This window comes from Somniosus microcephalus, chromosome 5 (genome assembly GCF_052327205.1).
Source record: "Somniosus microcephalus isolate GS21.2 chromosome 5, FLI_Smic_1.0, whole genome shotgun sequence".
Taxonomy (NCBI): domain Eukaryota; kingdom Metazoa; phylum Chordata; class Chondrichthyes; order Squaliformes; family Somniosidae; genus Somniosus; species Somniosus microcephalus.
The window spans coordinates 54,969,902-54,997,432 of record NC_140991.1 but is presented as its reverse complement, the minus strand read 5'-3'; the positions used below and the strand labels follow the sequence as shown (position 1 = coordinate 54,997,432).

Genomic DNA, 27,531 nt, shown 5'->3' with positions numbered 1-27,531 from the left:
AGAGATGAAAGTAAGTGGTCTCAGTGAAGGACAGGATATACAGACTGAAGCATAGCGTCAAATAAGACTCCAAAGCTACACACTGCCTGGTTCAGCTTGGGCAAGCAGTTGGGGAGAGCAATGAATACAGAGGCAAAACTATGAGTTTTTGGTGCCAGCAGAAGAAAATGGATTCTGTTTTCCCAACACTCAGCTGGTGAAAGTTCTGGCTCATCTACAGCTTGATATCAGATAGGCAGAGACAGTTGTGGAATTGAGGATGGTGATGGAAAGGTAAAGCTTGATGTAGTCAACATACATATGGAAACTAACCCCATGCCTGTGGATGATGTCTTGGGAGGACAGTGAGATAAGAGAAGAGGCCAAGAGTGCAACTTGGGATATTCCAGATGTCACTGTGTGGGGGTGCGACGAGAAGCCATTGCTGGGACAGCCAAGAGTGAAACCAAGTGAGAGCAGTTCTTTGGAGGTGGACAACGGAGGAGAGCTAGTGAAAGAGAAGGAAGCAGCTGACTACATCTAATACGGAGGGATAATGCGTCACCGCTACAATCACAGCGGACATAATTTGTGACCGAGTAGGGCAGAAATGGATTCAAAGAGGTACTTTTGGGAGAGGTGAGGACAGAGCTGCGTGGTGACAATTTGTTCAAGGGCCTTGGACTGGAAAGTGGGGTTAGATATCTGGTAGCAGTCAGAGAGAAGGCACAAATCCCCCTTTCCAACTTTGTACAGACCAATGACAAAATGATTCGGTAGACAGGTTTATGCATAATGAACTAGAAACTGACCATATTTCTCACCTTCTCTCCTTTCTTGCTTAATGATATTCTGGCATTCCCCGTGTAGAAATTGCAGGTGGTCTGCTACCATTCGTTGCTGGCATTCATGAATCACTTTGGCATATGAGCTAGGATGCAAGTATTTCCGGCATCGAACTTCTTCATCTTTTAATCTTGCTAAAACCTACAGTAACAGAATTGCACTGAGCATTCTAATCTTTGATCCAACTGGCCATCATTGAACACTGTTCAAAATAAACACCAACTTTACGACATACCTTTTCCATATACTGTGAGCAGTTCGACTCTTGAAGTAAATTTGAAGCTTCTTGTTTGTAATACTCTCCCGTTTCCGTTAGAAATGGACCTTCAAAGAGATCCTGATAAAACTGAAGTTGGAAGGACAATTGCTAAATAAGAAAGAATTGGCTACAAAACCTTAAAAGATCAAGGGTTAGGTATTTAAAAATGTGAAGCTGAATGAAGCCATAAATCCTAACTTTAATTTTAAAATTTGTTACACATCTGCCATTGATTTTGTTTTAAATCAGGTATAGATAATACTACTGAAAGACAGAGACATAGGAAACTAAAATTTAAAAACATGTAAGTACCATGAAAAGGGCCAAGTTTAAACTCTATAAAATCACAGTGAGTAATATGATTATACATTTCTACAAGTCAAATAGCTGATTATGTTTGCGTCACAGCGACTGATTCAAAAGAAGTGGAAAGTTGCTCATTACGTAAGCACGTGACCATATTTTAATCAATGGTGCGTCATAGATGCACTATCTCATGGAGCATTGGAGAGCTGCTAGTTAGATAATTCTTCAGTGGTGGGGCGTCTCGACATGATTCGACAAAGCTGCAGCAAAAATAGATCTGGTCGTACTAGATCATTTTTCAGAATTCTAGATCTCAATTGCTCTACAAAAACACTGGCCTTTAGATTTTTATTTGGCTTTCAGCACAGAAGCATGAACAGAAAGCTTGGAATGAAATGTGTATCAAGTGTTTAAATTGATAAGTTAGCACAGAACCAAGTATACTAGAATAAAATAGAAGTAACATTGAAATAAAAGTAAGAGAATGTGGTAAAAAGGGAATCCAGTTTAAGCAGTAGGTTACTTGTTTTTAGGTTGTATTTTAATCACACATGATTAATATTACATATCTCAGCTACTCCTGACATCTGAGTAGCTTTGTGCATAAACATTTTTGTTTCAGTTTCATGGTGCATGAACTGAAAATTCAAAAGGGCTGGCCTGGAAATTTGCCAGATATCAGGCTGTACCTAGCATCTACCCCAATCATTCTCCCACCAACACCAATACTTACAGTATCTTAAAGTGCTGTCAACTATCTCACAGCCAATGCAATCGTTCAGTTTCTGCAGCCACATAAAATCAGGTGTACACTTTGGATTGTACATAGACATTTTATGGCTTTTGCAATATATGTCAAGTTGTCATCAAATATTGCACAGTTTCTTCTCCTTTGCTTAAACTAAATGAACTTTTCCCAACACCCTCAGCTTACCCAGAGATAAAAACATATTCTTTGTTATCAACATACAATTTCCAAAACTTTCTTACCTTAAGGGGGAACTTTTTCTTGTACTGTTCAACATGAACAAAGGAGTTGATAACCCCATGGATTACCTTTTGATTTGGGTTCTCTCCACAGCGATCACTACATTACAAAGGAATGAAAGAAAGCTTGTTGAAAAATGTATCAAGCTTCTTTTAAAATTCATTTAGTTTCAATCTGCATTTTTCATTTTGAGACGCTATTTACTAAAAGCATAGCTGTAGTTAATCTTTAAAGGTTAAAGCAAACCCAGTAACATACAATGCCCAAGAAGTAACTATCCTATGTCAGCTTGGTATCACTCCCACCTCTGAGTCGGAAAGTTGTGTGTTCAAGCCCCAATCCAGCACCTGAGCAGACAATCTAGGCTGACACTTCACTGGCATTGAAAAAGAGGGCTATATTGTGGGAGCTGCTTTCTTTCGGATGAAACATTAAGCCGAGGACCAATCTGCATGTTCAGCTGGACATTAAAGATCCCTCATACTATTCAAAGAGCAGGCCGTTCTCCCTACATTTCTTCCTCAACCAACACCACCAAAATAAACGAACAAGTCATTCATCTCACTGTTAGGCATAAAATGTTTTGCTGTCTTTGCTTGCCTAAAAGTCACTGCACTTCATAGTAATTCATTGTATGTGAAGTGCTTCAAGATGTTTCAAAATGACATGATGGGATGCTACATAAATGCAGATATTTCGATTTATCCTTGGTAAGTTACTTCAAGAATTGTTTTCCCAAATATTCCCACTTACAGGATTTCTCCACAGAGCTTCTGGATTTCAAGCATGAGTGAAGTAAATGTCTCCCCAACAACATTCTTTTCAATGGTGTTGGTGTGATCTTTCAGTTTCTAGATGAATCAGAGGCTGTCTTTTTTCAGTCTCCAACACATATTGGTTTCATTTTAGCAAACACAGGACATTTTGATTCATTTTGATTCACTGTCCTGTATTCTTCAAGTTCTAAATGGGTTTCAATAAATTGAGGAGTTCCGATATCCACTTAGAGCTAACCCTAGGGATTAATGAGACGACAATACTGCCTTTCCCTCCCTCTGCTAACAAATCCTTCTATTACTCCAGGTATCCTGGAGAATAAGGATAATCCCAGATTCCTTTCCTGAATGACAAACATCCACCTCCCCTCCAACTGCATACACCCACTATATGTGGACAAGTCATGGTTTTCTTTTTCATCTCTGTAAGGTCAAGACTATTCACACGGTAGTCTCGACATTGCCTCCAAGCCTTCCTTTGGACCCGCCATGACCCAGATCACTTTTAGCTTCTCCATACAGCCGTTACCAGCCTTATCTCTCTGAAGCTGACCATTATGCTCTCAATCCTCTCTCTATCTCTCAACTCTTGGCCACACAACTACCTTTCTTTCAAAATAATCACTGACATCATTAATGGTTTCCCTCACATGGTCGACGACTGCATGTTCCTCTACTGCCTCTTCATGTTTGTCTTCATGCGCCACCCTCACGATTCTATTCCTGCTTGCCCCAACACAGACAGCACACCTCCTGCATTGACTGCTCCTCTCGCCTCAGCGCAGTCGCAACAAGAGTATGCCAAAGTTGTTGCCCTTCACAGCCTTATAGATACAGATGGGAGTCAGCTTCCACATGTATGTGACAACACCAAGCTCCATCTCTCTGCCACCACCATTCATTCCATGACTTACCATTGTGCTGTCGGACTGCATTCAATATCAAGGTGTGGATCAGACATAACTTTCTCCAACTTAACATTGACAAGCTCCATACAGTTGCTCCAGACTCCATTGCCCTTTCAGCTGCTCACTCAGGCTAAACCTGGCAGTGTATAATCTCTGTATCCTGAGTTTCAAACTCCATGTTCTAGCTATCACCAAGACCACTTACTTCCTAAAGCCCTCATCCACACCTTTGCTACCTCCAAATTTGACTTGCTCAGCACTCTTCTTGCCAGCCTGACGTACATAAAGTCAAACTTATTCAAAATTCCACTGCCCACGGCTTGTCCTGCTCATCCATCACTGTCTATGTTCACTGAGCTTCAATGGCTCCCCATCCTCCAATAGAATTAGCTCAAAATCATCCTTCTGTGCATATTCCTTCCACAGCGATGTCCCACTCTATTTCTGCAACCTCCTGTAACGCTACCTCCTACCTAACCCACTAATACTAGCCTCCTCCACTGCACCATCAGTGGCAGAACCTTTAACCAGCTTGTCTAACTCTGGAACTCTCCCCTTAAACCCTTCTGCCTTGCCTCACCTCATCCGCTGCCGAAACCCTCATCCATGCCTTTCTTACCTCTAGACTTAACTATTCCAACACACTCCTGGTCTCCCACATTCTACCCCGCGTAAACTTGAGGTCATAAGAGTTATACAGCACAGAAAGAGGCCCTTCGGCCCATCATGTCTGCGCCGGCCATCAAGCCCCGTCTATTCTAATCCCATTTTCCAGCACTTGGTCCGTAGCCTTGTATGCTATGGCGTTTCAAGTGCTCATCTAAATGCTTCTTGAATGTTGTGAGGGTTCCTGTCCCACCACCCTTTCAGGCAGTGGATTCCAACCACCCTCTGGGTGAAAAAGTTTTTCCTCAAATCCCCTCTAAACCTCCTGCCACTTACCTTGAAACTATGCCCCCTGGTTATTGACCCCTATACTAAGGGGAAAGGTTCCTTTCTATCTACCCTATCTTTGCCCCTCATAATTTTGTACACCTCAATCAGGTCCCCCCTCAGCCTTCTCTGCTCTAAGGAAAACAACCCCACCCTGTCCAGTCTCTCTTCATAGCTGAAGCGCGCCAGCCCAGGTAACATCCTGGTGAATCTCCTCTGCACCCTCTCCAATGCAATCACATCCTTCCTATAGTGTGGCGACCAGAACTGCACACAGTATTCCAGCTGTGGCCTAGCTAGCGTTTTGTACAGCTCCATTATAACCTCCCTGCTCTTATATTCTATGCCTCGGCTAATGAAGGCAAGTATCCCATATGCCTTTTTAACCACCTTATCTACCTGTCCTGCTGCCTTCCGGGATCTATGTACATGTACACCAAGGTCCCTCTGATCCTCTGTCCTTTCTAGTGTCCTACCATTCATTGTGTATTCCCTTGCCTTGTTAGTCCTCCCAAAATGCATCACCTCACACTTTTCAGGGTTAAATTCCATTTGCCACTGTTCTGCCCATCTAACCAACCCATCTATATCGTCCTGTAGCCTGAGGCTTCCCTCCTCGCCATTTACCACTCCACCAACATTCGTGTCATCTGCGAACTTACTGATCATACTTCTTACATTAATATCTAAATCATTAATGTACACTACAAACAGCAAAGGACCCTGCACCGAACCCTGTGGTACACCACTGGACACAGGCTTCCAGTCACAAAAACAACCTTCGACCATCACACTCTGCCTCCTGCCACTAAGCCAATTTTGGATCCAATGTGCCAAATTGCCCTGGATCCCATGGGCTCTTACCTTGTTGACCAGTCTCCCATGCGGGACTTTGTCAAAAGCCTTACTGAGGTCCATCAACTGCACTACCCTCATCCACACATCTAGTCACCCCCTCGAAAAATTCAATCAAATTGGTTAGACATGATCTCCCCCTGACAAAGCCATGCTGACTATCCTTGATTAATCCTAGCCTCTCCAAGTGGAGACTAATTCTGTCCAATAATTTCCCTACCACTGATGTTAGGCTCACTGGCCCGTAATTCCCTGGTTTATTCCTACTACCCTTCTTGAATAATGGCACTATGTTAACTGTTCTCCAGTCCTCTGGCACCTCCCCTGTGGCCAGAGAGGTTCTGAAAATTTGTGTCAGAGCCCCTGCAATCTCCTCCCTTGCCTCACACAACAGCCTGGGATACATCTCGGCTGGGCCTGGGGATTTATCCACTTTTAAGCCCACTAAAAACGCTAATACCTCCTCCCTCTCAATACTAATTTGTTCAAGTATACCACAATCTCCCTGCCTGATTTCTATGCCTACATCGTCCTTCTCCAGTGAACACAGATGCAAAATATTCATTTAATGTCATCCAAAACTTGGCTGCCTGTGTCTTAACTCGCACCAAGTCCCGATCCCCCATCACCCCTGTGCTCGCTGACTTACACTGGCTCCCGGTTAAGCAATGCCTCGATTTCAAAATTCTCATCCTTGTTTTTCAAATCCCTCCGTGGCCTCGCCCCTCCCTACCTGTGTAATCTCCTCCAGCCCCACAACCTCCCCGAGATATCTGCGTTCCTCTAATTCTGCCTTCTTGAGCATCCCTGATTATAATCGCTCAACCATTGGTGGTCGTGCCTTCTGTTGCCTAGGTGCTAAGCTTTGGAATTTCCTCCCTAAACCTCTCTGCCTTTCTACCTCTCATTCCTCCTTTATGACGCTCCTTAAAACATACCTCTTTGACTAAGCTTTTGGTCATCTGCCTTAATTTCTCCTTATGTGGCTCCGTGTCAAAATTTTTTGTCTTATAATGCTCCCATGAAGTGTCTTGGGACGTTTTACTACGTTAAAGGCGTTATATAAATAAAAGTTGTTGTTGTTATTCTGTCTCTCCTAACTCATCTCCTTCAACTGCTCAGTGTTTGTTTCTATTCTGTGAAGAACTTTGAGACATTTACTGCATTAAAATTTAAATCTAAATGCAAGTTGTTATTGGTGTACCAAGTGTCAGCACAACCAGATCAGGTACGGCACAGTCCAATGTGCAGTAAAGCTTCCTCTTCCCCAATAAATGTAGATATCAGCCTTGGCTCAGTGGTAGCACTTTTGCCTCTAAGTCAGAAGGTTGTGGTTCAAGCCCCAATCTCGAGAGTTGAGCACATAATCCAGGACTCAGTGCAGTCCTAAAAGTGCAGCACTGTTGGAGGTGCCGTCTTTCAATGACATATTAAACCGAGGCCCCGTCTGCCCTCTCAGGTGGGCGTAAAAGATCCCATGGCACTTTTCGAAGAAAAGCAGGGGAGTTCTCCCGGTGTCCTGCCCAATATTTATCCCTCAACCAGCATCACTAAAACAGATTATCTGGTCATTATTTCATTGCTGTTTGTGGGACCTTGCTGTGTGCAAACTGGCTGCCACATTTCCCCACATTACAACAGTGACGTTTTTTAAATAAAAGTACATCATTGGCTGTAAAGCGCTTTGGGACATCCTGAAGTCATGAAAGGTGTTATATAAATGCATGTCTGTTAACTTGCCTCAGTTCAAATCTCAAGAGCACTTCCTTCTCTGCCAGGGTGAAATAATACACTACCCATGGCAGATTGTCAGATTTTTTACCAACGCGTATCAAATTACAGGCAATTTTATCTCTGAGCACGCAGCACTAGAATTGAGACCGAGACTGTTCCAACTATTTCCTGTAATACCCATACAGCCAATAGAAAGAGGCAACTTTTGTCCAACTAGTCTGCCTGAATTCTAGCTTTCTGAGGTAAGATTCCTCCGTTCTTCTACTTTAAACTGTGAAATACATTCGTTGCCGAATAGAGATTATTTAAAAGTTATGGTAACAAAGCTACTGTATTGTCACCATGCTACAAAGGTCTTAAAATCATAGCATTTGGGCTTGAAAATAAAAAGGAGATAAAAATGGAACTCATTATGAAATAGAAAAACCATTCCTGTTAACAGGTCACCAGCATTCAAGCAAGAGAACAAGTTTAATATAAGCAGAAACCTACTCACTTTTTTATTTCACGGAGAAGCATTCGGATGAGGATGGTCTGTAATGGTTCAATCATCAGCTTCTTCCACATGTCAAGAGCTAGCTAGAAATTTACAATTATTGGGACAAAGCTGAAGTATATCAAAGGTCTAAATATATAGCCAAGCAAAGAGAGTGAGAGGCAGGAACTTCAAACTGAAAATCAACATGTTCAAGAACTCGAACAAACTAATTCTTCAAAAAAAAATGTAATCCAATTCCAGTTGTTGAGTTCCAGTATCTTTTCAACTTGCTTCTGAAAATGCTGTTCCTTTTAGCATGGAAGTTCTAATAGCTTTGCCTAGAAGTCAACCAGTTTTTTTAAGCCAAAAGCACTGACTAGTATTACTATTAATAGACATACAAAAATACAACAAAACCTCCTCAGTCCATGTTAAGTTTGTTCACCTTGGTGGAGGGAAAGAGTTCTTCATGGGAAAATTATCAGAGCTCACAGGTGGAAGCTCCAGGATGGAGTTTTGGGGCATAAATTCCTTGGCTCTCCAAACCGAGCGTGCTTCCGGTTGCGTGCAACAACAGCATGCTGGAGAGGCCCGAGGTCTGAACTAAATTCGTCCGCGGGATTCATCACAATAATCAGCTGTGCTGTGGATGACAACACAGCACACCTGTCGGAGCCATACCAATTTCGCCCCGCGCCAAGACCCACAGTTAAGTCCAGGGAAGGAGTTCAGCGAGTTCTTGCCATGGAAGGAGTTCAGCGAAGATTCACCAGGCTGATACCTGGGATGGCAGGAATGATGTATGAGGAGAGATTGGGTCGATTGGGCTTGTACTTGCTGGAGTTTAGAAGAATGAGAGGGGATCTCATTGAAACTTATAAAATTCTGACACGACTGGACAGACTAGATGCTGGAAGGATGTTCCCGATGGTCGGGGAGTCCAGAACCAGGGGTCACAGTCTAAGGATAAGGGGTAAGCCATTTAGGACAGAAATGAGGAGGAATTTCTTCACCCAGAGAGTGGTGAACCTGTGGAATTCTCTACCACAGAAGGCAGTAGAGGCCAATACATTAAATATATTCAAGAAGGAGTTGATATATTTCTTAAGGCTAAAGGGATCAAGGGGTATGGGGAGAAAGCAGGGACCAGGTACTGAATTTGGATGATCAGCCATGATCGCATTGAATGGCGGAGCAGGCTCGAGGGGCCGAATGGCCTACTCCTGCTCCTATCTTCTATGTAGTGGAGCGGGGTAAGTGATCAGGTGGGGGTGGGAGGTAGGGAAGGGAGCTTGCATTACAAACTGCTCGTTCGGCTGCTCAAGACCCGGAAATACCAGTTGGAACTGGCATGTCGCAAACTCCAGCAAGTGTAAACAATTTTACCAATCCAGGTCGAAAACAAGCACAGGTTCCTCGTTTCAAAATTGCAATGGGACCTGTGCTCATTTCAAGGCCCTGTCGAATTTAGTAGTGGCCCAAACACCTGTGCAGATTTGGAGCAAGCCTGTCCTGCTGAATTGGTTGCAACTGTTTTAGCCTATAAAACGGGCACAACAATGTTAAATTTAGATCCCCACAGAACCCAGGAGTGCAAGGAGCTGGTATGCTGGGGTGAGAAGCAACCTGGTGTTTAAGTCATCAAACAAAAATCTGTTCAGATCATAACTGATATTGTCTCATCCACCGTCAAGGTTTAAAGAATGGTGAAAAGCTTGAAACAGTGGAAGTCCAGAGAGACTTGAGGGTCCATGTGCATAGATTCAAATGTCATGGACAGGTGCAGAAAATAATCAAAAAGGCTAATGGAAAGCTGGCCTTAATACAAAGTTATGCTACAGCTATATAAAACCCTGGTTAGACCACACCTAGAGTAGAGAAGGTCTGGGCACCACACAATGGGAAGGATATATTGGCCTTGGAGGGAGTGCAGCGTAGATTTACCAGAATGATATCTAGACTCCAAGGGTTAAATTACAAGAAGCGATTACACAAACTCGAGTTGTATTCCCTGGAATTTAGAAGGTTAAGGGGTGATTTGATCGACATTTTCAAGATATTAAGGGGAACTGATAGGGTTGATAAGAGAGAAAACTATTTCCACTGGTTGAGGAGTCTAGGACATAAGAACATAAGAAATAGGAGCAGGAGTAGGCCAATCGGCCCCTCGAGCCTGCTCCGCCATTCAATAAGATCATGGCTGATCTGATCCTAACCGCCAATCCACTATCACAGAACCATCTCCTGAATCTAACAGAATTAGACACACGAAATAGGAGCAGGAGCAGGATCAGGCTACACGGCCCCTGGGCCCGCTCCGCTACCCACAGGGCCATGACCGATCCGAACCTAGACTCATGTCCAAATTCCTGCCCGCTCCCCGTAACCCTTAATTCCCTTTACTTCTAGGAAACTGTCTATTTCTGTTTTAAATTTATGTAATGATGTAGCTTCTACAGCTTTTTGGGGCAGCATATTCCATGGACCTACCACCCTCTGAGTGAAGTAGTTCCTCATCTCAGTTTTGAAAGAGCAGCCCCTTATTCTAAGACTATGCCCCCTAGTTCTAGTTTCACCCATCATCGGGAACATCTTCCCCGCATCCACCCGATCCAACCCCTTCACAATAAGATCGCCTCTCATTCTTCTGAACTCCAATGAGTAGAGTCCCAATCTACTCAACCTCTCCTCATATGTCCATCCCCTCATCCCCGGGATTAACCGAGTGAACCTTCTTTGTACTGACTCGAGAGCAAGTATGTCCTTTCTTAAGTATGGACACCAAAACTGTACGCAGTATTCCAGGTGCGGTCTCACCAATACCTTGTACAACTGAAGCAATACCTCCCTATTTTTATATTCTATCCCCCTAGCAATGAAAGCCAACATTCCATTGGCCTTCTTAATCACTTGCTGCACCTGCATACTAACCTTTTGAGTTTCGTGCACCAGGACCCCCAGATCCCTTTGTACTTCAGTACTTTCCAGTTTCTTGCCATTAAGATAATAACTTGCTCTACGATTTTCCCTGCCAAAGTGCATAACCTCACACTTTCCAGTATTGTATTCCATCTGCCAAATCTCTGCCCACTTACTTAGCCTGTCGATGTCCCCTTGCAGGTTTTTTATGTCCTCCTCACTCACTACTTTCCCTCCCATCTTAGTATCATCGGCAAACTTTGATATGTTACACTCGGTCCCCTCCTCCAAATCGTTAATATAGATTGTAAAGAGTTGGGGACCCAGCACTGACCCCTGCGGAACACCACTAGTTACTGATTGCCAGTCTGAGAATGAACCATTTATCCCAACTCTCTGCCTTCTGTTAGATAGCCAATCCTCTATCCATGCCAGAATATTACCCCCAATCCCGTGATTTTTTATCTTAAGCAATAATCTTTTGTGTGGCACCTTGTCAAATGCCTTTTGGAAGTCTAAATACACTACGTCCACTGGTTCCCCTTTGATGCGCTATCAATTACTCATAAAAGACTGAGAGTTAGAAGACTCGCGTGGTCGACCGGTCCATGATACTAAGGGCTGGGGAGCAGTCACCTTTATACTAGGACCTGTGGGAGGAGTCAGCCGAGGCATGTCCAGGCATGTACACAGTGGAATACAAACAGGACAAACAGGAATACAAACAGTGGTTTACCACACCCTTTATCCACCCTGTATGTTACTTCCTCAAAGAACTCCAGCAAATTTGTCAAATTTGACAAAAAGGACTAGGGGGCATTGTCTAAAAATTAGAGCCTGTTCTTTCAGGAATTAAATTAGGAAACACTTATACACGCAAAGGATGGTAGAAGTTTGGAACTCTCTTCTGCAAACGGCAATTGATGCTAGATCAATTGTTAATTTTAAATCTGAGATTGATGGATTTTTGTTAACCAAAGGTATTAAAGGGGTATGAGGCAAAGGTGGGTATGTTAGGTCACAGATCAGCCATGATTTTATTGAATGGTGGAACAGGCTCGAGGAGCTAAATGGCCTACTCCTGTTCCTATTTTTATGTCAAACATCATTCTGTTGTCTTTTAGATACTGACATATACACAGGTTTAAGAAATCAGAAGTTAAGCAGAGGGAGATTTCCAGTGCTGCCATTCTCCATGACTGTGGTGCATTCTCTCTTATCCATCGACATGGTCGGCCACACCATCCTCCTCCAATGTCTCTGCTCTATTGTCCACTCTTGCCTATCCGATTGTAGCCAGTGCATCTTTGCAATGGCTTCTCTTTCCACCTCTGCATAGTCACCTTCACAATTACCAAAGGATCCATCAACATCTCCTCCTCTTCCTCAATTAGACAATACCCCTTGGCGTCATCATCCATAGGCAAAGGGTCAGTTTCAACATGTACGTCAATGACAAGTTCGAATACTTCTCTCGAACCCTTCACTAACTCTGCTGTCAGACTACTTACCCAACATCCAGTCTTGGATGAGCAGTCCAACTAAACACTGGGAAGATTGAAGCCATCGACTTCAGCCCCAGCCACAAATTCTCTACCCTTCATGTGACTCCATCCCTCTGTCCCAGTCACTGTTCCAGTACTGTTCAACCTCAAGCTGTGTTTCCTACCCCATATCCTTTCTGTGACAAAAAACGGCCACTTCCACCTCTAGGTAACGTCTCCTGTCTCTGCCCACCTGCCGTTGAAACTCTCATCCATGTATTTGTCACCTCCAGACTCAACTATTCCAATGGTCTCCTGTGCAGCCTCCCATCTTCCACCCGCTATATACTTCAGCTCATTCAAAACTCTGCCGCCCACCTCCTACCTGCACCTAGTCCAACTTACTGCATTCCTATCCTAATGTGACTTACATTGGCTCCCATTCTGACGCTTCAAACTTAAAATTCTCATCCTTGTGTTTAACTCGCTCCACGCCCTTGCCCCTCCCTATCTCTAACCTCCTTCAGCTCTAAAATCTCCACCCCCCCTGCCAAATTCTCTGTAGCTCTGAATCCAGCCTGTTGCACATCTCCTCCTTCCTTTGCCCCTTCGTTGGCAGCTATGTCTTCAGCTGTTTAAGTCCCAAGGTCTGGAATTCCCTCATTAAAACCCTTCGCCTCCTTTAAGACTCTTCTTAATACCTAACTCTTCCATCAAGCTTTTGGTCACCTCACCTAATATCTCCTTCTTTGGCTCGGCATTCATTTGTTTCCTTATTCCTCTGTAAAACACCTTGGAACATTTTTCTACATTAAAGGCTTGATATAAATGGAAGAAGCCCTGCTTTGACTTAAAAGGTGACAGTACAACAGTACAAAACTTGGCTGAAAAATGTTACCAAAAAAAAACACTTCAATGCCCAAGTGGTAAAAAGGATGCCCGTGAAACTGTGACATAAAAGTATTTCACGCAGAATAAAAATCGTGCAGATGTAATAACTGTCAGAAGACACAAACTTTCTCTTGCCTGAAAACAGCAAGGCACTGCACTGATGACAGATGTATAACGTGGAGGGGAGAGAAAGAGAGAAGCTGAAGCAGTGACCATTCATTTTTTAAAGGACAAAGTGGGTAAACGTTTCAAGCAGAGGAAGATACGGGACTGGGTTGCTCTAAAAGAGAACCAGCACCAGCACAATGGGCTGATGGGCCTCTTTCTGTACCAAAAACTTGGTGGTTCGAAGGAGACTCACATGCAGTTCTTCAGGTTTGGAAGTTTGAAATTTTAAGAGACAGTGTCCTGTGACTTTCAGTTTGAACAATACTCTATTGACTGCCCATTATATGAATGCACCTGTCGTTTGAGAACTGCAAGGAAATTATGTAGTCAAGAGTTAAAAGCCTGTTTTTTCACTGAGGAGAATACCCACTGGCCTGTCAACTGCACAATTTCAGTTAATGTTACAGCACGAGTTGCAAGTCAGCCTACTGATCAGACTCATGCCAAGATTCTAAATATGATGAAGGTTTGTTTTTGGCAGAGCTTACCTCTCCTATCTCCATCAGTGGCTCAATAATATCCACTCCACCATACCCATACTGAAGGTCAGCTTCTGTCAGTTTGTTCTTCTTGATGAACTGTGTGTTGAGATATCTGCGAGAATGACAGATTTTAAAAATGTCAAGCACTCTGCCAGCATCACCATTCAAGTTATGCACATCTCTTAAAACTTTGACTTAATCAGAGCACTTTTGTGGGCATTCATACGCATATTTATTTAAAAAGTGCAAGATGGCATACACACATGGTCATGGCAACACTACTGACTGGGGTCAAATCTTTCACTCAGTACAATTACAGTTCTAAACCTGTAACCAACTATGTCCGTGATAGAGATGCAAGCCGAGTATTCTTGCCCTTACCTTATTCTGGTGACCATGTTGATAAGAATTAAGATAGTGAAGTTGGACAATGGTGTTTTGTGCTGGAGCATCAATATGCAGCACCACAAAGTAAGAGATACTGGTTCTATCAATTACTTGGCTCAGTTCACGATCGGAGTACAAATACACGGGAAACATTCCACCAGCTAGCCAAAGGAGTAGCAGTTGTAAATTGGACAACAATGATTTTAACCTAGGACAATATTTGTTGCCCATGCAAAATCTCTGCTCCTGTCAGCTTCTACAACTATGCAATTGAAGATTATACCACTTGCCTTGCTATACAATAATTACGTTATTAATCCTCCTCCTTTAAAACCCACCTATTCGAATAAGCTATTGGTCGCTCCTCCTAATCTCTTTTCTTGGCTTAGTATCCATTTTCCTCAGACCTATCTGTGAAGCATATTGGGATGTTTTCTACATTAAAGAGGTTATATAAATGCAAGTTCTTGTTGAATGGTACATGAAGTAGTCTCCATCTTTATGTTGCACTGTTTTGAATATGTCATAATTGAAGTCCCTCATCCCTGGTAACATCCTGGTAAACCTTCTCTGCACCCTTTCGAAGGCCTTTACATGTTTCCTGAAGTGTGGCGCCCGGAACTGTCCACAATACCCCAGTTGAGGGATAACCAGTGATTTATAAAGTTCTAGCATGATCTCTTTGCCATGTCGCTCCACCATTGCCAGCTGTGCCTTCAGCTGCAAAGGCCCTAAGCTCTGGAATTCCCTCCCTAAACCTTTCTGCCTCTCTACCCCTTTAAGCTCGCTCCTTAAACCCTACCTCTTAAGCTTTCGGTTACCTGTTCTAATATCTGTGTGTGGCTTGGTGTCAAATTCTGTCTGATAACGCTCCTGTGAAGCGTCTTGGGACATTTTTATTACGGTAAAGGCGCTATAGAAATGTAAGTTGTAGTTGAGTAGAGATACGATTAATTCCTTACCAGTAGGATAGTAAACAGCACAACTCACAATAAAATGCCACCATTCATTCTCTTGACAAAGCAGAGACACACACCATACCACATTGAGCAATGGTTTCACCAGTTGGAGATGCTGAGCTTCAGTTTGCCTCATTGCAACCCAATCAAGGCAGACACCAAATCCTGAATATATGAGTGCATGTTTGTATATCCAGGCTCCAAGTAACGCCTTCCAGAACCTGTCAGCCCAAGTACTAAGTTTCCACATCAGTTATATGACTAACATCTGACTTCAGTGCAGTGGAAAGATCTGTGCAAGACAACTTTGGATGTACCAGCCAACTTATTGGTCTAGATATCCAACTTTCCTGGAAAATACCAGGCCGACTCAGCATCCACTGCTTAATTCAGGAGCTTGTGAAAGGGTTTTTCAGGAAGAGATCTTCCTACCATGTGGCTCTTACAACTTCCAGGGTGTTGACCGACAGGTTAGCATAGGATAGAGAAAGTCAGGTGTGGTGCCATCCTTTTAAGAAATGTGCACCCTAAGTGGTCAAATGATCTCCCCTCCCCCCACTCTCTTGCAAGGCAATGAGCAGATGCTGTGACATTTCCAGGCTGAGGATCGGAGTGACTGCTGCCAACGAACCGGAAGCTGCTGCTGCTGACAACCAGAAGCTGCACAGAAGTGTTCTGCACATAAATCTGTGATGGTTTAAGTATGAATGTATAAGAATAGTCATATTGCATGCCTAAATCTATGGAATCTATGGGTTGGTTTAATAATGTATAATAAGTTGGTTGGTTCAAGTGTTAATGTAAGATATTTTCATGCGGGGTGGGGGGGGGGGGGTGGAGGGCTGCGGCGATTTATTTGTACGGTGCACAAGCTCCGTGTGAAGGGAAAGGAGAAGAAAATTAATAAATATGGACGTTAACTATGTTTTGCTGGCGCAGGTTTTCTTTTCCAGACGAGGCTCTGTTCAGCAGCAGCGATCTCTTTTCACCACCCCCTCCCCTCCTTTCTCTGTGGAAGTGTTTTCTTTGTGACGGCGATAATATTTTCTTTTCAGTTAGTGAACAACCGAAAAAACACTGAAACTGCGCGTGCGCAAGTACTTCATAGAAACATAGAAAATAGGAGGAGTAGGCCATTCGGCCCCTCGAGCCTGTTCCGCCATTCAATGTGATCATGGCTGATCATCCAAATTCAGTACCCTGTCGCTGCTTTCTCCCCATATCCCTTGATTCCTTTAGCCTTAAGAAATATATCCAACTCCTTCTTGAATGTATTTAATACATTGGCCTCAACTGCCTTGTGTGGTAGAGACTTCCACAGGTTCACCACTCTCTGGGTGAAGAAATTCCTCATCTCTGTCCTAAAAGGCTTACCCCTTATCCTTAGACTGTGACCCCTGGTTCTGCGCTCCCCCGCCATCGGGAACATCCTTCCTGCATCTAGTCTGTCTAGTCCTGTTAGAATTTTATAAGTTTCAATGAGATCCTCTCTCATTCTTCAAGACTCCAGCGAGTATAAGCCCAATCGACCCAATCTCTCCTCATACGTCATTCCTGCCATCCCAGGTATCAGTCTGGTGAATCTTCGCTGCACTCCCTCCATGGCAAGAACATCCTTCCTCAGATAAGGCGGCCAAAGCTGCACACAATACTCAAGGCGTGGTCTCACCAAGGCAGCAGTCGCGTCTGCTGAGGATAGGGCAGAAGTATTGGAGGGGAGATTTATGCCTGGTAAATATCTGGCTGCTCCTGACCACATTGTGCTTTTGGGCCTCCCTCTTCTCTGCCTAAACTACCCACTACTCCAAGAACAACCTGGAGAACAACGATAACCGCCGACTTCTTTGTTTCCACTGCCAACTGTCTCCTTAAAACCCTGCCCCTCCACGCTCACCTCAAAACAACAATTGCAAGGAGCTCAAGGACAAAGAATGAGGTCATCCAATCAGCTGCCTAAGCTGCGTTGCCAACAAGCTAGATCGCCCCCAGCCCTAGGTCTGAACCTGCATCTCTAGTTTCTTTCCCAGCTCCCCCTAAGCTCTCTTCGGTTATCTTGTCCACGAGAACCACCGCCTGCTCCCTTAACCCCATTCCCACTAAATTGTTGACCACGTAGCTTAGTTCCACTCTGACCTATCCAATCATAGCCAGAACATCTCCAGCCTCCCACCTGTGCACTGTTTCCTCTAGAGCCCCCCAAGGATCTGTTCTGGACCCCTCGCCTTCCTCATCTGCATGCTGTCCCTCTGTGACATCATCCATAGACATGGGTCAACTTCCACGTGCAAGCTGATCACACCCAGCTCTACCTCTCTTGACCCATCCACTGCCTCGGTGTTGCTAGACTGCTTATTCAACATCCAGTCCTGGTTGAGCCACAATTTTCTCCAGCTAAAGATTGGGAAGACCAAAGCCATTGGCTTCAGTCCCCACCATAAATTCAGTACTTTTTCGACTGTGTCAGGTGGAATCATACTGTTCACAGCCTTGACATCTTATCGGATCCCAAGCTGAGCTTCTGCGTCAATTTCCTCTCCCTCACTTCCACCTCTGCAACATTGCTTGCCTCCCCCAATCTGCTGCTGAAACCCTCATCCTTGTCTTAGTTACCTCCAGACTCGACCATTTAAGTGGTCTCCTGGCCAACCTCATGCTCCCCCTCCCCATAAACTTCAGCTCATCCAAAATTCGGCTACCATATATCCTATTTTGCACCAAATCACCTCCTCGCTGACCTGTACTGATTCACAATCCCCAACAGCTCCAATTTAAAATGTTCATCCTCGTTTAAAACTCCCCCAAAACTCTCCGTTCCTCTGACTCTGGCCTCAAGTTCATCCCCCCCACCCTCGACCAGTGGCAGCTGTGTCTTCAACTGCCTAAGCCCTACGTTCTGGAATTCTCTCCACAAACACCTCCTCTCTCCTCCTCGAAACCCACCTCTGACTAAGGTTTTAGTCATTCCTCCTAATCTCTCCTCAATTGGCATCCAATTTTTTGATTTTGTCTCTGTGAAAGGTTTTGTGGTATTTCTTTAGGTTAAAGGTGCTATATAAATGCAAGTTGTTGTTATGGGGCACCGACGATGAATTAGGACCAGACTATGCACCTGCCCTCTCAACAGCAGGCAACAAGCCAGACAGATGAAGAAGTGGATAAAAATGAAAAAAGGGAGAAACATTCCCAAAGTCTCCTGAAAAATGAACTAGAATTTTACAGCACCGCATTTTATCCCATACATCAAGCTATAGTATTTTAGAGCTCTCGGACCTGTAAGGATTGCATTTAGTCTTAACATACAAAAATAAAATCAGTTACAATATTATCTTTCCAAAGGATGCATATTCAGCTTACATGCTTCATGTAGGATTACAGTACAGTACTTGCAATTCCCAGCACTTGGAACATCAGTTTAGTTTTGGTTACATGGAGGCAGAAAGTTCTACCATGCTAGGAACAGCATTATGTCCTTCGCAGAAGATTAAAGCTGTCATGGTCAGTACGTATTTTATTCTTTGATAGAATGCCTTAAACTAATTAAAGCACATGGCTATCAGTTTAGTTAGGTTCCTGGAACCAATTTTACTTCCCCTCCCTAACATGGACCATTCTCTGACAAGACGGCAGGTAAAGAAAGAAAGACTTGCATTTATGTAGCGCCTTTCATGACCACCGCACATCCCTAAGCGCTTTACAGCCAATGAAGTACTTTTTGAAGTGTAGTCACTGTGGTAATGTAGGATACGCAGCAGCCAATTGGCGCACAGCAAGCTCCCACAAACAGCAATGTGATAATGACCAGATAATCTGTTTTTAGTGATGTCGATTGAGGGATAAATATTGGCCCAGGACACTGGGGATAACTCCCTGGCTCTTCTCTGAAATAGTGCCATGGGATCTTTCACGTCCACCCGAGAGTGTAGACGGGGCCTCGGTCCATCTCATCTGAAAGACGGCATCTCTGACAATGCAGCACTCGTTCAGCACTGCACTGGAGTGTCAGCCTAGATTTTTGTGCTCAAGTCCCTGGAGTGGGACTTGAACCCACAACCTTCTGACTCAGAGGCGAGGGTGCTCCCAACTGAGCCACGGCTGACAATAATCAATTTAGCGCCAAGGATCCTGCAAGATTGTTTGAATTAGTGACTGCAAAAGTACACAATAGCAGAGGTTGACTTTCCCCATTACCTCTATTTTGCGAACCCGTCCCACAGGCTGGCAGAATGGAAATTAATTAATGTAATTACATTCAGAATGCTCTGAATCACAACTGCAGCATGATTATTCACCCAACTGTCCATATCTTTCATACAAGTAAAAAGATAACTTAAGTTACATGCAAAAAAAAGGACTGGGAAAGAAAAAATGTCAAGAAACAAACAGCTCATGGATTAAAAGGATAGTGACAATGTGGATAAGGGACAGAAAACAGAGAGTAGTGGTGAACGGTTGTCTTTCCAGACTGGAGGGAAGTATACAGTGGTGTTTCCCGGTGGACGGAATTAGGACCACTGCTCTTTTAGATATATATTGACGACCTGGGATTGGGTATACAATAATTTCAAAATTTACAGATGACACAAAACCCAAATGTAGTAAACAATGAGGAGGATAGTAACTGACTTCAGGAGGACATAGACAGACTGGTGAAACGGGCAGACACATGGCAGATGAAACTTAACGCACAGAAGTGTGAAGTGATGCATTTTGGAAGGAAGAATGAGGAGAAGCAATATAAACTGAATGGTAAAATCTGAAACGCGGTGTGCAGGGAGAGAGAGACTAGGGGTGTGTGTACACAAATCTTTGAAGGTGACAGGACAAGTTGAGAAGGCTGTTAAAAAAGCATACAGGAGCCTTAGCTTTATTAAAACAACTTACATTATATAGCACCTTTGACATAGTAAAACATCCCAAGGCGCTTCACAGGAGCATTATAAAACAGAATTTGACACCGAGCCACATTAGGAGACATTAGGGCAGATGACTAAAAGCTTGGTTAAAGAGGTAGGTTTTAAGGAACATCTTAAAGGAGGAAAGAGAGGCAGAGAGATTTAGGGTAGGAATTCCAGAGCTTAGGGCCTTGGCAACTGAAGGCACGGCCACCAATGGTGGAGCGATTAAAATCAGGGATGCTCAAGAGGCCAGAATTAGAGGAGCGCAGATATCTCAGAGGTTTGTGGGGCTATAGGAGATTACAGAGATAAAAGACTTGCATTTATACAGCGCCTTTCACGACCTCAGGACATCCCAAAGCGCTTTACAGCCAATGAAGTACTTTTGAAGTGTAGTCACTGTTGTAAAGTAGGAAACGCTGCAGCCAATTTGCACACAGCAAGCTCCCACAAACAGCAATGTGATAATGACCAGATAATCTGTTCTTTTGTGATGTTGTGTGTGAGGGATAAATATTGGCCAGGACACAGGGGATAACTCCCCTGTTCATCTTCAAAATAGTGCCATGGGATCTTTTACGTCCACCTGAGAGAGCAGACGAGGCCTCGGTTTAACATCTCATCCAAAAGATGGCACCTCCGACAGTGCAGCACTCCCTCAGTACTGCACTGGAGTGTCAGCCTAGATTTTTGTGCTCAAGTCTCTGGAGTGGGACTTGAATCGACAACCTTCTGACTCTGAGACAGGGCATAGAGTACAAAAGCAAGGAAGATATGCTAAACCTTTATAAAACACTGGTCGAGCCTCAGCTGGAGTACTGTGTTCAATTCAGGGATTTCAATTATGTGGAGGAGAGACTGGAGAAGCTGGGGTTGTTCTCCTTGAAGCAGAGAAGGCTGAGAGGAGATTTGATAGAGAAGTTCAAAATCATGAAGGGTTCTGATAGAATAAATAAGGATACACTGTTTCCAGTGGCAGAAGGGTTGGTAACCAGAGGATACAGATTTAAGGTGACTGGCAAAAGAACCAGAGGCAATCTGAGAAAAACATTTTTTATGAAGTGATTTGTTGTGATCTGGAATGCACTGCCTGAAAGGGTGGTGGAAGCAGATTCAACGGTAATTTTCAAAAGGGAATTTGATATATACTTGAAGGGGAAAAATTTACAGGGCTATGGGAAAAGAGCAGGGGAGTGCGACTATTTGGATAGCTCTGCCAAAGAGCCAGCACAGGCACGATGGACCAAATAGCCTCCTTCATAGAATCATAGAAATTTATGGCACAGAAGGTGGCCATTCGGCTCACCGTGTTTGTGCCAGTCGAAAAGAGCGATCCAGCCTAATCCCACTTTCCAGCTCTTGGTCCGAAGCCCCATAGGTTCTGGCACGTCAAATGCTTATCCAAGAAAGTTTTAAATGTATGTTTTCTGCCTCTGCTACCCTTTCAGGTAGTGAGTTCCAGACCCTCACCACCATCTAATCCTTCTACAAATTACTTTAAAGCTATGCCACCTGGTTATTGACCTCTCTGCAAAGGGAAATAGGTCCTTCCTATCCACTATTTAGAATTTACATTAATGACTTGGATGAAGGGATCGAGTGTACTGTAACCAAGTTTGTGGACGTTACAGGAAACCTTTTTTTATCCGGCACAGACGTGGTGCCGGTTCATCAAAAATTCCGGATAACCGAAAGCTATAGTAAAAGATACGGAGAGCTCAGAGCTCCGTATAAAGCAACAAACCCTGTTGCTTAGTAACAGGTGCAGAACAATGGCCACAAGTTCCAAGCGTCTCTGTAGCTTAGCAACAGCTGCAGATGGAGGAAGGCAAGTGGAATATGAAGTAAAACTTACCTGAACCTACTCCTGAATTTTGCCGGTTAACCGAGATTTCCGGTTATTTAGGTGCCGGTAAATCAAAAGTTTCCTGCACAAAGATGGGTGGGAAAGCAAGTTTTGCAGAGGACTCAGAATCTGCAAAGGGATATAGACAGGCTAGGTAAGTGGGCAAACATTTGTCAGATGGAGTATAATGTGGGAAAGTGCGAGGTTATCCACTTTGGCAGGAAAAATAAAAAAGCAAACTATTATTGAAATGGAGATTACAAAATGCTACAGTTCAGAGGGACCTGGGGGTCCTTGTGCATGAAACACAAAAAGTTAGCATGCAGGTACAGCAAGTAATCAAAAAGGCAAATGGAATGTTGGCCTTTATTTCAAGGGGGTTGGAATATAAAAACAGGGAAGTCCTGCTACAATTGTACAAGATATTGGTGAGACCACACCTTGAGTACTGCGTACAGTTTTGGTCTTCTTATTTAAGGAAGGATGTACTTGCATTGGAGGCAGTTCAGAGACGATTCACTAGGTTAATTCCAGAGATGAGGGGTTTGACTTATGAGGAAAGGTTAAGCAGGCTGGGCCTATACTCATTGGAATTTAGAAGAATGAGAGGTGATCTTATCGAAACATATAAGATACTGAGGGGGCTCGACAGGGTAGATGGGGAAATCTAGAACTCGGGGGCACAGTCTCAGAATAAAGGGTCGCCCTTTTAGAACGGAGATGAGGAGGAGCTTCTTCTCTCAGAGGGTTGTAAATTTGTGGCATTCTCTGCCCCAGAGAGCTGTGGAGGCTGGGTCATTAAATACATTTAAAGTGGAGATAGACACATTTTTGCAAGATAAGGGAGTGAAGGGTTATGGGGAGCGGGCTGGGAAGTGGCTTTGAGCCAAGATCAGCCATGATCTTATTGAATGGCGGAGCAGACTCGAGTGGCCAAGTGGCCTATTCCTGCTCCTATTTCTTATGTTATGTTCACTCTATCTAGGCCCCTCATAATTTTATACACCTCAATTAAGTCTCCCCTCAGCCTCCTCTGTTCCAAAGAAAACAACCCCAGCCTATTCAATCTTTCCTCAGTTAAAATTCTTCAGTCCTGGCAACATCCTCATACATCTCCTCTGTACCCTCTCTAGTGCAATCACATTTTTCCTGTAATGTGGTGACCAGAACTGTACACAGTACTCTAGCTGTGGCCTAACTAGTGTTTTATACAGTTCAAGCATAACCGCCCTGCTCTTAAATTCTGTGCCTTGACGAATAAAGGAAAGTATTCCACTTGCCTTCTTAACCACCTTATCTACCTGTCCTGCTACCTTCAGGGATCTATTGACATGCACTCTAAGGTCTCTCTGTTCCTCAACACTTCTCAGTATCCTACCATTTATTGTGTATTCATTTATCTTGTTAGCCCTCCCCAAATGCATTACCTTGCACTTCTCCAGATTGAATTCCATTTGCCACTTTTTGATATCTTCCTGCAGTCTACAGCTTTCTTCTTCACCATCAACCACACGGCCAATTTTTATATCATCTGCAAACTTCTTAATCATGCCCCCTACACTGAAGTCTAAATCATTGATATATACTGTACCACAAAAAGCAAGGGACCTAGTACTGAGCCTTGCGGAACCCCACTGGAAACAGCCTTCCAGTCACATAAACACCTGTCAACCATTACCCTTTGCTTCCTGCCACAGAGCCAATTTTGGATCCCATTTGCCACTTTCCCTTGGATCCCATGGGTTTTTACTTTTCTGACTAGTTTGCCGTGTGGGACCTTGTCAAGAGCCTTGCTAAAATCCATATAGACTACATCAAACGTGCTACCCTCATTGACCCTCCTTGTTACCTCCTCAAAAAATTCAATCAATTTAGTCAGACACGACCTTCCCTTAACAAATCCATGTTGACTGGCCTTGATTAATCCGTGCCTTTCTAAATGACAATTTATACTGTCCCTCAGAATTTTCCAATAATTTGCCCACCACCAAGGTTAGGCTGACTGGCCTGCAATTACTCGGTCTATCCATTTCTCCCTTTTTAAACAACGGAGTACCTCCTTCTGTACTGTATCATTCAATGATCTGATATACTGCTGCAGTACTTTGTAATTAGTGGATGAATAGTGCCGTGTACTAATATTTCATCACACATAGAAACATAGAAGATAGGAGCAGGAGTAGGCCATTCGGCCCCTCAAGCCTGCTCCGCAATTTAATGAGATCATGGCTGATCATCCAAATTCAGTACCCTGTCCCTGCTTTCTCCCCATATCCCTTTGATCCCTTTAGCCTTAGGAAATATATTTAACTCCTTCTTGAATATATTTAAGAATGAATTGGCCTCAACTGCCTTTTGTGGTAGAGAATTCCACAGGTTCACCACTCTCTGGGCGAAGAAATTCCTCATCTCGGTCCTAAATGGCTTACCCCTTATCTTTAGACTGTGACCCCTGGTTCTGGACTCCCTCGCCATTGGGAACATCCTTCGTGCATCTAGTCTGTCTAGTCCTGTTAGAATTTTATAAGTTTCAATGAGATCCCCTCTCATTCTTCTAAACTCTAGCGAATATAAGCCCAATCGACCCAATCTCTCATGCATCATTCCTGCCATTCCAGGTATCAGTCTGGTGAATCTTCGCTGCACTCCCTCCATTGCAAGAACATCCTTCCTCAGATAAGGCGACCAAAACTGCACACAATACTCAAGGTGTGGTCTCACCAAGGCCCTGTACAACTGCAGCAAGACATCCTTGCTCCTGTACTCGAACCCTCTCGCTGTGAAGGCCAACATACCATTTGCCTTCTTAACCGCCTGCTGCACCTGCATGCTTACCTTCAGCAACTGGTGCACAAGGACGCCCAGGTCTCGTTGCACTTCCCCTTCTCCCAATCTATTGCCGTTCAGATAATAATCTGCCTTTCTGTTTTTGCCACCAAAGTGGATAACCTCGCATTTATCCACATTATGCTGCATCTGCCATGCATCTGCCCAATCACCCAACCTGTCCAAATCATACTGGAGTTTCTCGGCATCCTCCTCACAGCACACACGCCCACCCAGCTTTGTGTCATCTGCAAACTTGGAGATATTACATCGAGTTCCCTCGTCTAGATCATTATTATATATTGTGAATAGCTGGGGTCCTAGCACCGATCCCTGCGGTACCCCACTAGTCACTGCCTGCCACTCAGGAAAAAGACCCGTTTATTCCAACTCTTTGCTTCCTGTCTGCCAACCAGTTCTCTATCCAAGTCAGTACCTTACCCCCAATCCCGCGTACTTCAACTTTACACGCTAATCTCTTATGCGGGACCTTATCAAAATCCTTCTGAAAGTCCAAATACACCACATCCACTGGTTCTCCCTTATCTATTCTACCAGTTACATCCTCAAAAAATTCCAGTAGATTAGTCAAGCACGATTTACCTTTTGTAAATCCATGTTGACTTTGTCTGATCCTGTCACTGTTTTCCAAGTGCTCTGCTATTACATCTTTTAGAATGGACTCTAGCATTTTCCGCACTACCAATGTCAGGCTTACCGGTCTATAATTCCCCGTTTTCTCTCTACCACCTTTTTTGAATAGTGGGGTTACATTTGCTACCGTCCAATCCATGGGAACTGTTCCAGACGCTACAGAATTTTGGAAGATGACCAGCAATGCATCTCCTATTTCTAGGGCCACTTCCTTAAGTACCCTAGGATGCAGATTATCAGGCCCTGGGGATTTATCGGCCTTCAATCCTGTCAATTTCCCTAACACCATTTCCCTACAAATACTGATTTCATTCAGTTCCTCCCACTCATTAGACCCTATGTTTCCCGACATCTCTGGGAGGTTATTTGTGTCCTCCTTTGTGAAGACAGAACCAAAGTATGTATTTAATTGGTCTGCCATTTCTTTGTTCCCCATTATAAATTCCCCTGATTCTGACTGCAAGGGACCTACGCTTGACTTCACCAATCTTTTTCTCTTCACATATCTATAGAAGCTTTCAGTCAGTTTTTATGTTCCCTGAAAGCTTACTCTCATACTCTATTTTCCCCCTCTTAACTAATCCTTTTGTCCTCCTTTGCTGAATCCTAAACTGCTCCCAATCCTCAGGTTTGCTGCTTTTTCTGGCCAATTTATATGCCCTCTCCTTGGATCTTATGCTATCCCTAATTTCCCTTGTTAGTCACGGTTGAGTCATCTTTGTTCTATTCTTATGCCAAACAGGGATGAACACATTCTGTAGTTCATCCATGCGATCTTTAAATGTTTGCCATTGCCTGTCCACCATCAACCCTTTAAGTAACGTTCCCCAATCCATCCTAGTCAACTCGCGCCTCATACCATCGTAGTTTCCTTTATTTAAATTCAGGACCCTAGTCTCTGAGTCAAATACTTCACTCTCCATCTTAATGAAGAATTCTATCATATTATGATCGCTCCGCCCCAAGGGGCCTCGCACAACAAGATTGCTAATTAATCCTTTCTCATTACATAATACCCAGTCTAAGATGGCCTGATCTCTAGTTGGTTCCTCGACATATTGGTCCAGGAAACCATCCCGTATACACTCCAGGAATTCCTCCTCCACAGTATTGTTACTAATTTGGTTAGCCCAATCTATATGTAGATTGAAGTCACCCATGATAACTGCTGTGCCCTTATTGCACGCATCTCTAATTTCCCGTTTAATGCCATCCACAACCTCAGCATTACCGTTTGGGGGTCTGTATACAACTCCCACGAACGTTTTCTGCCCCTTGGTATTTCTCAGCTCTACCCATACAGATTCCACATCATCAGAGCTAATATCTTTCCTTACTATTGTGTTAATCTCCTCTTTAACTAGCAATGCTACCCCACCTCCTTTTACTTTTTGCCTGTCTTTCCTGAATATTGAATACCCCTGGATGTTGAATTCCCAGCCTTGGTCACCCTGGAGCCATGTCTCCGTAATCCCAATTATATCATATCTGTTTACATCTATTTGCACAGCTAATTCATCCACCTTATTACGAATGCTCCTCACATTAAGACACAAAGCCTTCAGGCTTGTTTTTTCAACACTCTTAGACCTTTTAGAATTATTATTTACTGTGGCCATGTTTGATTTAAATCCTTGATTTCTCTGACTGCCACTTTTGCTTTTCTCCTTCCTGTCTTTTGCTTCTACCCTTGCTTCCCTTTCCTCGGTCTCCCTGCACAGGTTCCCAACCCCCTGCCATTTTAGTTTAAACCCTCCCCAACAGCACTAGCAAACACTCCCCCCTCCAGGACATCAGTCCCGGTCCTGCCCAGGTGCAAACCGTCCAGTTTGTACTGGTCCTACCTCCCCCAGAATCGGTTCCAATGTCCCAGGAATTTGAATCCCTCCCCCTTGCACCATTCCTCTAGCCACGTATTCATCTGAAATATCCTTCTATTTCTACTCTGACTAGCACGT

The 27,531-nt window shown here is 43.8% G+C and overlaps 1 protein-coding gene across 7 annotated transcripts in view; it reads right to left on the bottom strand.

Annotated features, from left to right (window-relative positions):
• cul2 (cullin 2) overlaps positions 1-27,531 on the bottom strand; it is a 76,494-nt gene that overhangs the window by 31,641 nt on the left and 17,322 nt on the right. For 5 of the 7 annotated variants that reach the window (XM_085987628.1, XM_085987624.1, XM_085987627.1 and 2 more), the window contains 5 exons: positions 14,013-14,118; positions 8,081-8,163; positions 2,381-2,477; positions 1,061-1,171; positions 792-966 (listed from right to left, as the gene is read on the bottom strand). In XM_085987628.1, coding sequence (XP_085843754.1) covers positions 792-966; positions 1,061-1,171; positions 2,381-2,477; positions 8,081-8,163; positions 14,013-14,118 — 572 coding nt within the window. The remainder of the gene's footprint in view (positions 1-791; positions 967-1,060; positions 1,172-2,380; positions 2,478-8,080; positions 8,164-14,012; positions 14,119-27,531) is intronic. The other 2 variants (XM_085987630.1, XM_085987629.1) reach the window with 1 other exon arrangement.